The sequence below is a fragment of the Aythya fuligula genome, chromosome 4, assembly GCF_009819795.1.
Source record: "Aythya fuligula isolate bAytFul2 chromosome 4, bAytFul2.pri, whole genome shotgun sequence".
In the NCBI taxonomy this organism is placed as follows: Eukaryota; Metazoa; Chordata; class Aves; order Anseriformes; family Anatidae; genus Aythya; species Aythya fuligula.
The window spans coordinates 35,324,132-35,337,340 of record NC_045562.1 but is presented as its reverse complement, the minus strand read 5'-3'; the positions used below and the strand labels follow the sequence as shown (position 1 = coordinate 35,337,340).

Here is a 13,209-nt window from a genome sequence, read left to right as displayed (position 1 = left end):
CACGCTGACTTCACCCACCAACACGAGTGCTGGGGCCACGCTGTCCCAGAGCCCCTCCAGCACGTACCCACGATCGCTGCACTCGGTGTGGCTCAGGCCCTGGTCGGGAACGTTTTTTTTTGGCCAAACGAGTCAGCAGCAAGTCAAGTGGCGGTCATGAGTTCCGGAGCCACCAGCCTCCAAGAAACGCACTTACAGTGCGAGGGGACAGATCTTCGTGGATCTTTACGTCTACACAACGCTTTACCTGAGGTACTCCTTGTCCATGCCACATTAGCTCACAGCGGGCTGCTTAGGAGTTCAAGACTACACCTGGAGAGATTCAGCTAAGCGTGAGGCGCACAGTAACGGCCCCTGGCGCCCCGAGCAGCGCCGCTGCCCGTGAGGAGCTGCCCGCAGCCCTTGCCCTTCCCCAGGAGCCGTGAGGCGTTTCTCCTCAGCGCCAGCCCCGCCGCCGCCCGCTCCCCCCGAGGTGGCTGCACCTGCCCCGGGCGGGGCCGCCCCCCGGGCTCTCCCCGTGCCCCGCTGCCCGCCGGGGGGGCGCCCCTCGGGGCTCGGCGGCCGAGACCCACCTCGGGCGGCCGTTCCGGGCCGGCGGTTGCCGGGCGGCCGTTGCCGCTGCCGGGCGTGGCGCCGCCGCCTGCCCCCCGGGCCGGCCGCGCCCCCGCGCCGCTCGCTCCCTGCCCGGCTGCGCGGCGCGGCGCGGCGCGGCCGGTGGCGGCGGGTGACGTGCAGGGCGCGCGGTGGCAGCACCTCCCCGCGCGCGGCTTAAAAAGAAGAAGAAAAGAGGGAGCGAAACATGAGAGCCCCGCTGAGCCGCGGCCGGCAGCGGACGGGGCATCGCCCGGCACGGCCACCGCCGCCCCGCCGCGGGGACACCCTTCCTATGGGACGCCGACTGAGGGGCTGCCGCCGCCCGCTGCCCGGCCCGCCCCGAGCCCCGGCGCCTCGGCGCGGCAGCGGCCGCTGCTGCTGAACCTGTGCCGCCCGCGCGGCTCCTCCCGCCCGCCGCCGAGCATCCCGTCCTCCCGGCGCGGCGCGGCGCGGAGCGGAGCGGCTCGGCTCGGGGGTCCGCGCCCCCCCCCCCCCCCTTGGGTTGTTTGGTTTGGGTTTTTTGTGTTTTTATTATTTTTTTTTTAATTATTATTTTTCTTTTTGCCCTCCTCGGAGCGCGGCCGCAGGCTTCCCCCTCGCGCGGGAGGGAGGGAGGTGTTTTCCCGGCCCGAAGTGCAAAGCAAAGTCAGTGGGATTCCCCTCCTTCCCCCCTCGCCCCCCCACCCCCACCCCACCCCCCTTTTTTTTTTTTTTCTTTTTTTTTCTTTTTTTTTTTGGGTGCATCCACGCGCTCCCTCAGGCATGATGCTCAAGATGCTGCCGTTCAAGCTGCTGCTGGTGGCCGTGGTGCTGTGCTTCTTCGAGGGGGATGCCAAGTTCGGGGAGAGCGGCGCCCGCAGGAGAAGGTGCCTCAACGGGACCCCGCCGCGCCGGCTGAAGAAGCGCGACCGGCGGCTGCTGGCCCCGGAGGCGCCGGGCGGCGGGGAGGCGATGTGCCGCGGCCTCTACCCGCGCCTCTCCTGCTGCCCCCGCGCTGACACGCCGGGGCTGCTGCACGCCGACACCAAGGTAGGCGCCACCTGAGGACTCGCGGCTGCTTCGGCGGGCCGGGGGGTGCCGAGTGTGGCTTGCCCCGGCGCTAACCTGACGGGGCGGGCGGCCCCGGGGGCTGCCCGCGGGTGCGCAGGGCAGCGGCGGGGCTGGGAAGTGGCTTGGCGGCGCTTTGCGGTTTATTTTGCTGGGGGTTCCAAAATAAAAAGGGGAGAAAGGAACAGCGGTGCCCGCTTCCCCCCGCGTGTACTCGGGCAGGTCTGGGCTGGGAGCGCGGCGCGGGGACGAGCCGGGGGTGCCCGGGGGTGGCGGCGCCAGGTGCTGCCGGCCGCCCCTCCTTCCCCCGCTACCTGGCGGCCTCCCGGAGCCGCCGTCATGCGGAGGGAGGGAGGGAGAGGCCGGGCGGGAGGCACCTCCTCTGCTCCGCTCCGCTCCGCGCAGCGCCCGGCGCCGTGCCCCCGTCCTCCCGCGGCCGGGCAGCGGCATTAGGAAGCGCTGCACGTGAAATCAACAATCAGGTGTCTTTTTTTTTTTTTTTTTCTTTCCTCTCTTTTTTCCCTCCCTTTTCCATCCCGGTTTAAGGTTTAATTAAGAATTCCTCGGTTACAACTCTGTAGTTGTCAAGGTCTGCGAGACTCTTGGAAAACTTGCGTTTCAGGCTTGCTGGCCCAGGCATAATAAAAAAAATGCCCAGCCTGAATCGAATTTTTATGCTCGGTTCACGGTAGATTTCACTCCATTCTCATGTAAACAGCTTCTACGAATCAACATATGTGTCTGGGTGGTATCTCTCACTTTGTTTTGTAACAAAAAGCCATATTGCATCATTTAATTTGCTCAAGTCATGCAAATAGGAAAAAATCAATAGGACAAAAAGGGGTCGACTTATCCTCCTCCCCACTAAACTGCTGCCCACACACAGAGTCCTGTTGCTTATGGCAAAAGAATAACAACAACACCATTGTGTTTGTTAGTTGGTTCACTAATGGGTGAAACTGGAGAACATCATTCTCCTTCAGTCCCCAGCTCTGTCCAAATGTTCATGCCTTTTGAGGGAGCATTTGTCCTACCCCCTCTATTCCCAGATGAGTGAGAACTGTCTTACTGCAGGTTTTCAGCTGCAGATCTCTCTTTATTCATACCATATGCAGCAGCAGTTTGAGATTCAAGGCAGATATATTTCTTCGTGTTGTCTAGAGACAGTGTCATTAAGCTCCTGTGTGATAATTGAATTAAACTATAAACTAACCACATGCAGATAACCTGAAAGATCTAGCAGAGGAAAAGAAAAAGAGAAAAAAAAAAAAAGGAAGGAAAAAAAAAAAAAAAAAAGAAGAAGAAGAAGTAGAAGAAGAAAAGAACAAGGGCTGGAAAATATGTCCTTAATTCACCCTGTTTGTAATGGCTCAGTGGCATATAGGCTTCTGAGATTATTCAATGCTTGGAGACCCTTGTAGTAAGTGGCTCAATGCAGTAAACTGGAAGCTGCATTTCAGTAACTTCTCAATCTCCAGGCAGTTGAATGGTTTGCTCTCTTCTTAGTAACACTTGAAAATATCTCTTAATTCACTTTGGATTTCTTTGGGCTAACAGTACTCAAAACCTCACATAAACGTCAGGTGTTAACTGTATATGCCACGCTAGTTATTTCTGAGCTGTCAAAACTCTTTTTTTAAACATTGGTTGGACTTTTTAAGGAATATAATTTTACAGGAATTTAAAAGCAGATGATTTTTCACTATAGATTAACGTTTATGAAACTCTCACATCTGCTTTATCATGTCAATATCTGTTTGGGAAAAATGTCAAAATATGTCATTTATACTTTGCAGAATGAGGTGGTCTTCCATAAGAGACATGGCAAACTATTACAGAATACACATGGATGGACCTTTTCAAAAAGCACATTTATAAAACTCTAGTCTACTACAGTTCAAACAATAGCTTATTTAAATGCAGTACTCCATCATATATCTATCCATAGGATGGAGTGGCTATGACAGTAACAGAAATGTGAACGCTAGCTTCTTTAAAGACAAAGAGTCGAGCATGCTCAGTAGACGTCTTCATTTTCATAAGAGCTTGTTGGTTAAGATGCTAGGTCTTTGAGAATTTTTGACCAAATTACTGATCTGTGTTTATAATGAAAATGCTACTGTTGCCCGTGGTTTTGGGAGCAGAAATGGAGCTACCATAATAAGCAGATACCACACTGCACTGCCTCAAGTAAGATTTTTACATACTCTTGTTGACATTTAACTCTCTGTCTTCTAGTTCACTGCACTATCCCCTTGATTAGGAAGGACTAATACAGCCCGGTCAAATATTGTAATATCAGTTTTTCTAAAAGTCTGCTTACAGCCCGACAGGCAAAGAAGTCCTCCCTACCTTGGATGGCTTCACAGCCAAGGCTGTCAAGGAATGGGTGAAAAGTAATTGTTTTCAAGTGTGCCCTTTTACAATCATTTGTTTGCTCTGGCTCTTTCACGAACAAAGGCTATTGTTGAACACATCCAACTAAACAAATAACTCATCTTGGGGTCCCTTTAACAGCTGCCTTAGTACAATGATCTATTTACATATTACCCTAAAATTGAAACCGAACTCTTTAATGACATAATCCAGTTCTATAATACAGAAGAAGCATATGTTCAACCCAACAGCTGAACAATCTCATAAGCATATGATTTTTAGACATAAATGCGTGTATATCTAATACAGCTTAGTGCAATGACTTATTTCACTGTGGGTTGATTTTTTTTTTTTTTTTCTGTTAACATCAAAATTATACTGCCTTTCTCAGACTAGATATGACAGGGTACACAAAACAGATGACTATATTCAATGTAAAGAATTTCTGTTTACTGTATCTTCCTCTGTTTCTTCTTCTTTGCACTATTCTTTTTGTTGATGATAAACCAATTTTGTATGCTATACTTTCCTGCACATTCCAGGATTTATCTTACCTTGAGTCTACCAGTTTTACATTCATGTGACTAGAGATTAAAGGATGATCTTACAGATGTTGTAAATTAGTCAGCAGCAGGCATAATCATTATTAGGCATGTTGCAATAAATGTTTGGAAGTTTTACATATTTTCCAGAGCACAGTTAGTTTAAACCACTGTAGTTTGATGGTTTCACACACGACTTTAAAAATTGAAGCAGGAAATTAGTTTACATTTCTTCAAAAGACCAAAGCCATTGTCAACTGTAAGGTCATTCTCAAAGTAGAGATCCAGCAGAAAAAGCTTCATTCAATAAGTATTTCAGCTTTCACTTAAAAACGATTTAATATATTCCAGGATAAATACGTTATCGATTTGTTGTCCTATCTCTGAGCCAGTACAGTTATACATCAGACCTCACACAGAGCAAATGTTACCACCCGATTTTGCTTGAGCATTCTAAAAGTTAAATAACATACTTGATTTTCAGATAATTGATTGACTCTGATTCCTTAATCTTCCGATTAGCTATTATATGACCAAGATTCATTCCAGAAATGACATGAGGGGGTGAATTCCTGTGGTTAATTCCTGGATAGCAGCTGCTCAGGGGGATTAGGATCCTTTTGTCTTAACTTTGAGGACTGAAATGTTGGCAAGCATTTCTTCTCCTGTATCACCAGGCAACGTCAATTACGTTTTCCACAAGAAACAGTAAATTAGCTTTGCTATCCTGTATTCTTTTTTTTCCTGTTCACAATTCTTTCTTTCTGGAGTCTTCCAGCAGAAATAACAGAAGTAGTAGAATTTTATATCAGCATCGCTGCGGAGTTAATTCAATAAACACACCGAATATTTACCTAGTAATACCTAATGTTTACTTGTACTTCTAAACATACCATCGTACTGCTACCGCAAAAAAACCTACTGCCTGAGATCAACCCACTGATGAAAAAAATGAGACTCTTGCAAAGCAGGTGATACTACTGAATATAGGCAAGTATTTGTAAGAGTCTGTAGTCAGGTGTGCTTTCCTTTGGTGGAAACACCAAAATTGGTCATTTCATCCTTACTAAGGAAACCTCCCAGCTTCTTAGTGACATAAAGTTCTTTAAAAATAGCATTTATGGATAGTGCTTTCAATCGTCTCCTATTGGCTCCAGACTTTGTCCTATTTGGCAATGATTGACTGAATTGTATAAGCTACTTCCCATCAGAACAATAGGTACCTAGTCAGGATGCCATCCTCCCCCTTAAGAAGGTCCAGCTCATGCAGCATATTGCCTCAGCAGTGTGGAGTTCTGCAAGACTTCTGTGAAGTCTGTTCTCTACTACCAGAGAATATTATGTTCAAACTTATAGTTATTATTTATTTTGGTCATACCTTATTGTAGTTATCATTATATTTTTAGTTCTTGTCCTTGAGGCATTTTTCCCAAATCTGCCATATCTAGAACAACACCTGAAACTCAAGAACTAAGACCATGTTCCACTAATAGTTCTGCAGCTGTGGCCCAAATAAGATATCTAGCAAAAAGAATGTTGGTTTGTTTTTTTTTCAGGAGAGAAGGAGCTGGGCCTGTGGAAAGAATTCCCTGGTGAATTCAGGGTAAAGGCAAACTTTTCACTGTGCATGCAACATGCAATTAATTCATTAGTCTTCAAGCTTAAGACAAATGATAAGCCCTTGCCAAAAAACATGTGAAACAGTGTGAGTCCCAAGAAGACCTGAAGGGAGATGATAAACCGTACATATTAGTCACATTACTTAATTGCAGATGCTATGATGATGAGGATGAACTAAGAACAGATAGTGTAAAGAACAGAGCATGTGTTGCATTTAATGATCCCAGCAAATCTGGAGGAATTGTATTTGAAGCCAATGGTAGCTCTTCTACATTAAGGTTAGAGGCCAAATGGTGTTCTTCTAATCAGGGTTCTAACTTAGCCATGAAACTTTACTACACGTCTCAGATGGCCTGTTGACAATACATGGCTAAGACTGAATTTTCCTGGAAAGAGCTTACCTTTTAAATTAATGTTCCTTTAATTAGGATTTTTTTAACTATACAGGCCATATGTTGTATTCTACTTCGAATACATAGCTGTTTAAAACAACAGGGAGGGCATTTCTCTTAAATGTTTTGTGCTCATATAATTACGATCTGTAAATAAAATGAGTTCAGCACCGTTATCAAAGTGCTGCATCCCAGAAGACCGACAACCTATGAGACAGCATACTACAACATATCAAGTGTCTTCATGTATTAAATAACAATTTTTATCCAAAATAATTTAGGTGATTCCTATCAATGTTATGTTGCAAGGGAATGACACATTGTAAAGTCATGCTACAAATCAACTCAGAGATATGAACTACTGCAAAACTGTTTTGATATTTTCAAATGCAAAATTTACAAATATTTACAAATTTTACAGAATACAAATACTTACAGCATTAATATTTCTTAAAATAAGCGTCTTACAGTCTTTGTTTATAACTGTGCTAAACAAACTGTAAAAAGAACCTGAGCTTTGTTTTTGTATTGGATCAGATTCAGTCCCTCTCAACTGAGAACACATTTCCCATTATCCACCATTGGGATGAATGATCAAAAAACAATCCATGTGGTTAACAATAGATTAACAAAGTGCACTGCATTCAAAGACTAATAAAGACAACTATGCTGTTTTCTATTATTTTTCACGATTTGATGACATTGCGCTCCTTAGGCTCCTGTGTTTACTTAAACACATCATCAATCGTGGTTTAGTGCTTCTTCAAGTACTATGCGTAATATATGCTCTTTTTTCAGGACAAACTTACACTTTCAATATTGAGACAAATTAAGATGCTATGGACAAATTCTGTTTTTTCATTTATGAAATGTTTGAAAACATACAGCTTTTCCCACCACCAAGTATTTTGCAGTACAGACTGTAAAAAAGGAAAGCAGCATTTCAAACAAGTCAAGGCACCTGCAGAACTCTAATGCAATCACTTCAGTAGCTGGACTGTGGCATAGTTCAAGATACACCTATTCAACAAATACCAAGATACGGTTTCCTTGATGTGTTTTGGTTGTAGAATTGCAGCTTTTAGTCTCTAAATATTTGCATAGGTCACCCTACAAGTTATGTTTTTAAGTATTTCTCATTAGTGGGCAGATGGCCTGCTGCTGCAGCTCCTCATACAAATCATTGCTGTAGCTCAGAGATTGCCTATGCGATAAGAGATTGCAGGCTTGAGTCCATAAAATAATTTGGCTACTATTGTTCTTCTCTGGGAAAGAGAAGCTAACACGTGACATCTCACTGTTCTAATGGCATATTGCACATTTCATAGTAATATTTTTTGTGCTTGATTCTTCCGGAATGGTGACGAGAAACATGATGCATTAATACTAACTGTACTGGTTCTGTTAGCCTTACTTATTACATTGGATCATGAAATCTTTTTTTTTGTGTAAGATGGGGAAACAGGTCATGTGTTTATTTGTCTCTGGTTTGTGGCTTGCAGATACTTTCTGTTACGAACAACACAGAATGTGCGAAGCTACTGGAGGAAATCAAATGTGCACACTGCTCACCTCATGCCCAGAATCTATTCCACTCACCTGAGAAAGGGGAAACATCTGAAAGAGAGCTAACTCTTCCCTACCTGTGCAAAGACTATTGTAAAGAATTCTATTATACTTGCAGAGGTCACATACCAGGTAAAACCTATAACAAAATACGGAACTAAAGGATGTGTGCTTTGAAATGTTGATATTGCCTGAGCAGTCATAGACTCAGGTCTTTAGCTAAGTAAAATCACCATTGATATCAAGGAGATTTTGCCTAAGCAAAAACAGAATAGCTCAGGGCGTCCAGGGTGATTTTTACATGGGGAGGTAAACATTTTGAGCACTTTCTTGCCACCTTCCTATTAAACTCTCCATGAAAAACTCCCCATAAAACTCAGGATTACTTTTTGTCAAAGGCACCTGAAAATATCTGAAAATATTACCTCTACTGCTATGCTACTGTGGTCATTCAAATCATGCAAACAATTATCTGGCCATCCAAAAGGCTGTTCTAAAGGACATACAGCTTTAAGATGCAAGAAAGAAAGGATGCTGGCTGTCCTCTGTAGATCCTACAAGCTGATGAGTAAAGTGTTTTTTCTGGGTTTGTTACCCTAGAAACTGGTGTATTTTTCCACAGAGTTTAAAGCCCATTGAAATCAAAGGGAGCTATTTGATAGACTTCTGTGATCTTTGAATCGGTTCCAACATGCTGTTAACAACCAAATTCTTAACTAACCTAACACTTCCTCACTGCAGTCAGTAGAGTTAGCTGGACATAACCAAAACCAGAATTTGACCAGTGTTGTCTAGGGCAGTCACCAAATGTGTGCTATCACTTGTAACTAAATCAACAAAATAACCACAGAAGATGGTTCTTTTAGAAATACTGTCGTAATACACTATTATATTAAATAACATCTTTGGTATTCACAATAGTAAATTATTTATATGTTTAAGGCTGTCATTTTTAAACTATGCTTTTTTCCTTTTCCAAACACTACTTATAAATAATGTCACACAGGAGAAAATAATTAAACTGCTAAGATTTTTTTACTAGCAACACAGACTCGAAAGCAGAGTTAATAAGGATGTGAAAAATGAATTTGTGAATAGTCATTTTTGACATATGAACGGAGCTTTGTAATAGAACATAAACATATTTGAGTAAAGGGGATAGTTTAAGTGGATGAGATTTGGAGGAGGGTTTTTTAATTGCGTGTGTACAGCGTGTACTTGTTTTCTCTGAAATCCCGAGAGTGCAGGGATTTTTTGCAGCCTTCTTTTATTGGCTTGAGAAAACATTTTGAATTGACTTACTTTTTCCCTTTACTGTGGTTTAACATGTATCTCAACCCATTCAAATATGAAAATATTATTATTGTCTTTATAAACTAAGGGATGTTTCTAAGGCTTTCTTAAACCAGCTGTTTCTTGCTCTTTATCACATTCTCCAAAGCAAAGCAGAATAGGTCACAGTTGCCAAGACTGCCTGCTGAACAGCGATAATAGATTAGATATTCTAAATGTTTGGCCCATATAAGAAGTCAGCACAAAGACTTTTTTTTTGACACGAGTTTGTAACTAATGCAAATGATTAGCATATTCAGCAGAGCAAGTCCCTCATAGTTGTTTTGTGAAACTCTCTGTTTCTGAGGAAACAATTTTTTTAATTGGAAAAAGTGGAAGGGTGAAAAGGGAGAAAGAACGAGGAGAAGTAGAGAGAGGAAGAGAAAGAGAAAGGGCTGAGCAGCACAGGAGCTATAGCCACAGGAACCTCACTCCTCAGATCAACATATGTGGTGACGAATGACAAATTTATTTTTCTACAAAGTTTGTGTATATGTAAAACTGCTGAAGTGCATCAAGATGTCAAGTGCTTTTTGTGACCACCCAGGTTGCCTTGAAAGATAACCAGATGAAAGCATAACTTTAGCACTGGACAGAGCACTGTGCTTTGCAGAAAAAGAGCTTACATACTTTAGCATCAGTTAAAATAGGATTTTTCCTACATCAATGAGATGCTAATAATCTTTCTATATAGTGGTTTTGAAAGTGGGCAGAACTAAAAACAAGTTGTTGTGTCCTTGCATCATCATCAGAGATGATTTAGTTAGTTTTCTGATTGGTACACATGGTTCTTGATGCCTATACCAGTATTTCATGAAGGTATTAAGATTCATGTCATGCTTTTTGAGAAGACGGCTTATAGGGTTTTAATATAGTATAATACGCACTCTAAAATACGAATAATTACAAAGACAGCTTATTTGTGTTTTCTGTTTTACTTGTGAGACCCATATATCCCTAATATTTATTGCAAAATAAATAAAAATAAAAAAAAAAAATTATGGAAGCTATGTTTTCAGTTTAGCCTAGAGGACTAAACAAAGAGTTGGAAATTAACATGCCCCGAACTGGAGGTCTCTGCCAATGATTCACTGTGCATTTGTTAAAAACTCAAATAATTACTTTTCCTCCATTAAGGAGTGCTAATTGTTTCTGAACACCAATACAAAGGACTTTAAGGAAATTGCTGACTACAAAAATAATTTTAGCCCTGAAGCCTAATTTTAGCATAAGTTAGAAATTTTAATAGTGATTCAAGATAGCAAGCATCTTTTCTAGAACTGAAATTTTAGCAGTACACATTAACCAAGAAGACTGAGAAATTATACATCATTTTTTTGATGAGTTATCTCCCGAAATTCATTTATTGTTCTTTTTGCATTTACAAAGATGAAAACTGTAAGTAGATTCTTGGTTCATTCTTTTGAAGATAGCAGTCTACCCACCATTTATGACTGTATCAGAATTTCCATTGACTTCTTTAGCAATTTTGAATATCCAAAGAATAAGTGGACCGATTCTTGAATTCTTGAAAACTGAAGCAGAACAACAAGAATAGCTGTTAGGATTTTATGGATCTGTTACTGCAGGAGGGTGCAATGTTTCACAAAATGTCTGTATATAGAACTTCTCTGCTTCATCCTGGCTGACTCTTCCCATTATTTCTCATCCAATCATTACTGCAAACCTCAGTTTCAGCGATTACTGATGAGGAGCTGGAGTTAATGAAGTCTCTTTAAACAATAGGAATTTTAAGTTTTACAAGGTCAGAAGAGAAGACTGTCTGATATTTGTTATTAATCTGGCCACGTAAAGAAAGGCACGGCTGATTCTCCCTTTCAGCATGAGCAGAAACTTGATTCGTGCCAGTGGAAGCAACATACTCTAAGGAACAAACGTGTGGCCCTGCCACCTGAGGATATTGGACAAATTTTGAACGATGTGCTCTCCATTATTTCCATTTGAAGAAATGGATTCCAGATGATGGTGTGTGAGTCCAGATCCAGGCCCAGATCTGAACACAGTCATTGCCAGAAGAGATGCTAGATAAGAATTTTTTAACTCCAAACAGGAGCACCTCGGCCCCAAATGGTAGAAGTCTTCTGAGAAGTTCTGCAGGCCACTCAACACTTCCTGAAGTTCTAATGTAGTCAACTAATAACCATAGTCAACACAGTCAACTATTTCTGAAGAGAAAAATAGTAGTGTTGCTGCTGCTAATAAGAGCAGCGGGGAGATTAACCCTGGCACTGCCTTTGTGCAGGTACATGCAATGTGTCAGTGTGACAAGAGGGCCATTAATTGCTTCAAAACCAGTAGGAAGTGATGTGAACTACCACCAAGCCTGTTATGTTTCGAAAAAATCAGTCTGGAATCACCTCCTTGATTTAGTTTTCCCTGAGAATTGAGAGGAGAATGTAGGGTGTTTTTTTGTTTGTTTGTTTGTTTTTTTGTGTGTGTGTGAAAAAATCTACATCTAGCTGTCGGAAATGCAAACCAGGAAAAACAAAAAAAAAACCAAAAAAAAACCCAAACAGGCAAAGGCCTCATCTATACAATACAGAACTGTATGCTTAAGGTCAACAATGTAGCAGGAATAAAGTAGGTGAGCGTGATTTCCATATGCTCTCTTAGCAGGTGCAGGTCTGTGCAAACAAGTGGATGATATTCAGTCCTGTGTGCTGTACAAATGAGGGAGTGAATGCTAACTTCCCTTGTCGTAAAGATCAAGACAACTGCTACAATTAAATTGTATATCAGAAAGAAGAGGCAAGGTGATGGTCAAGCAGGGAATTCAGCAAAGCAGAATTTAGTGAAGGTAGGATAGGCATAATAAGATACAGTGTGAGGAATAACTGACCACAAATACTTGTGGAGAGAGGAAGTAAGGATCATATGAGAGCAAAAGTTCTTTGAAAAAGTTTGAAATCATGCACCTGATCCCTGAAGATTTTAACAAATAAGAACACAGAAAGACTTCACTGTAACTGCCTTAACTGAGATGTTTGTTTATCAAAAACTGTTCGACTCTGGCTTGCAAGATATTTGAAAGCATAGAAATGCAAGCCTATGCAAAATCCAACAAACACAACACTTAAACATTGTGTTTAATTTTCTTTTGTGATTTAAGTTTTCTTTTTTAACACAGGAACTGCTCTGTCAACACACGGAATTGGTAGGAAATTTATAATACGCATTACTCCTTTAAAATAAAGTAATACGTTCAGAAATTCACACAGGACTAAATGTCACCATCTCTATTGGACATAGCTCTCGTAGAGGCAGTGACCAAGCTGTATCTGAATAAACTCTGCCTGAGAAAAACAATATTTTCCCCCCCCCCAGATAATTCCAGTGCTTAGGGGCACTTGTCATGGACCATTCTTCTGGACATTGTACAAACACTGAAGAAAATGGCAACCTCTCAACTAAAGACCTCACGAATTAAGCATAATAAAGAAAACATTAAATAGGTACTATCAGATAGGAAAGTAGAAGCATCTTTTTTAACTGTCTTTACTGAAACTGTGTGGTGAATCTAGCATATAGAACATAGAAACGGATTTTTTTGGTAGCTTACTGTTTTTTTATAGAACAAAATTCCATCCTTAATGCACAGGTGAAACTGTATTTACAGAGGTCACATTCCTTCCAATAATGCAACAATTTAGCGATTTACAGACTGATTTTCATAGTTTAATTCAAACCTGTTTTTAAGAACATTTCTAAGGAAATTGGAA

General features: G+C 42.0%; 1 protein-coding gene across 1 annotated transcript in view; it reads left to right on the top strand.

The window, feature by feature from the left end:
- The first annotated feature begins 1,356 nt into the window (after positions 1-1,356).
- Positions 1,357-13,209, top strand: part of HHIP (hedgehog interacting protein) — a 74,014-nt gene continuing 62,161 nt past the window's right edge. The window contains exons 1-2 of the mRNA XM_032186680.1: positions 1,357-1,623; positions 8,074-8,269. Of these exons, the coding sequence (XP_032042571.1) occupies positions 1,357-1,623; positions 8,074-8,269 (463 nt within the window). The remainder of the gene's footprint in view (positions 1,624-8,073; positions 8,270-13,209) is intronic.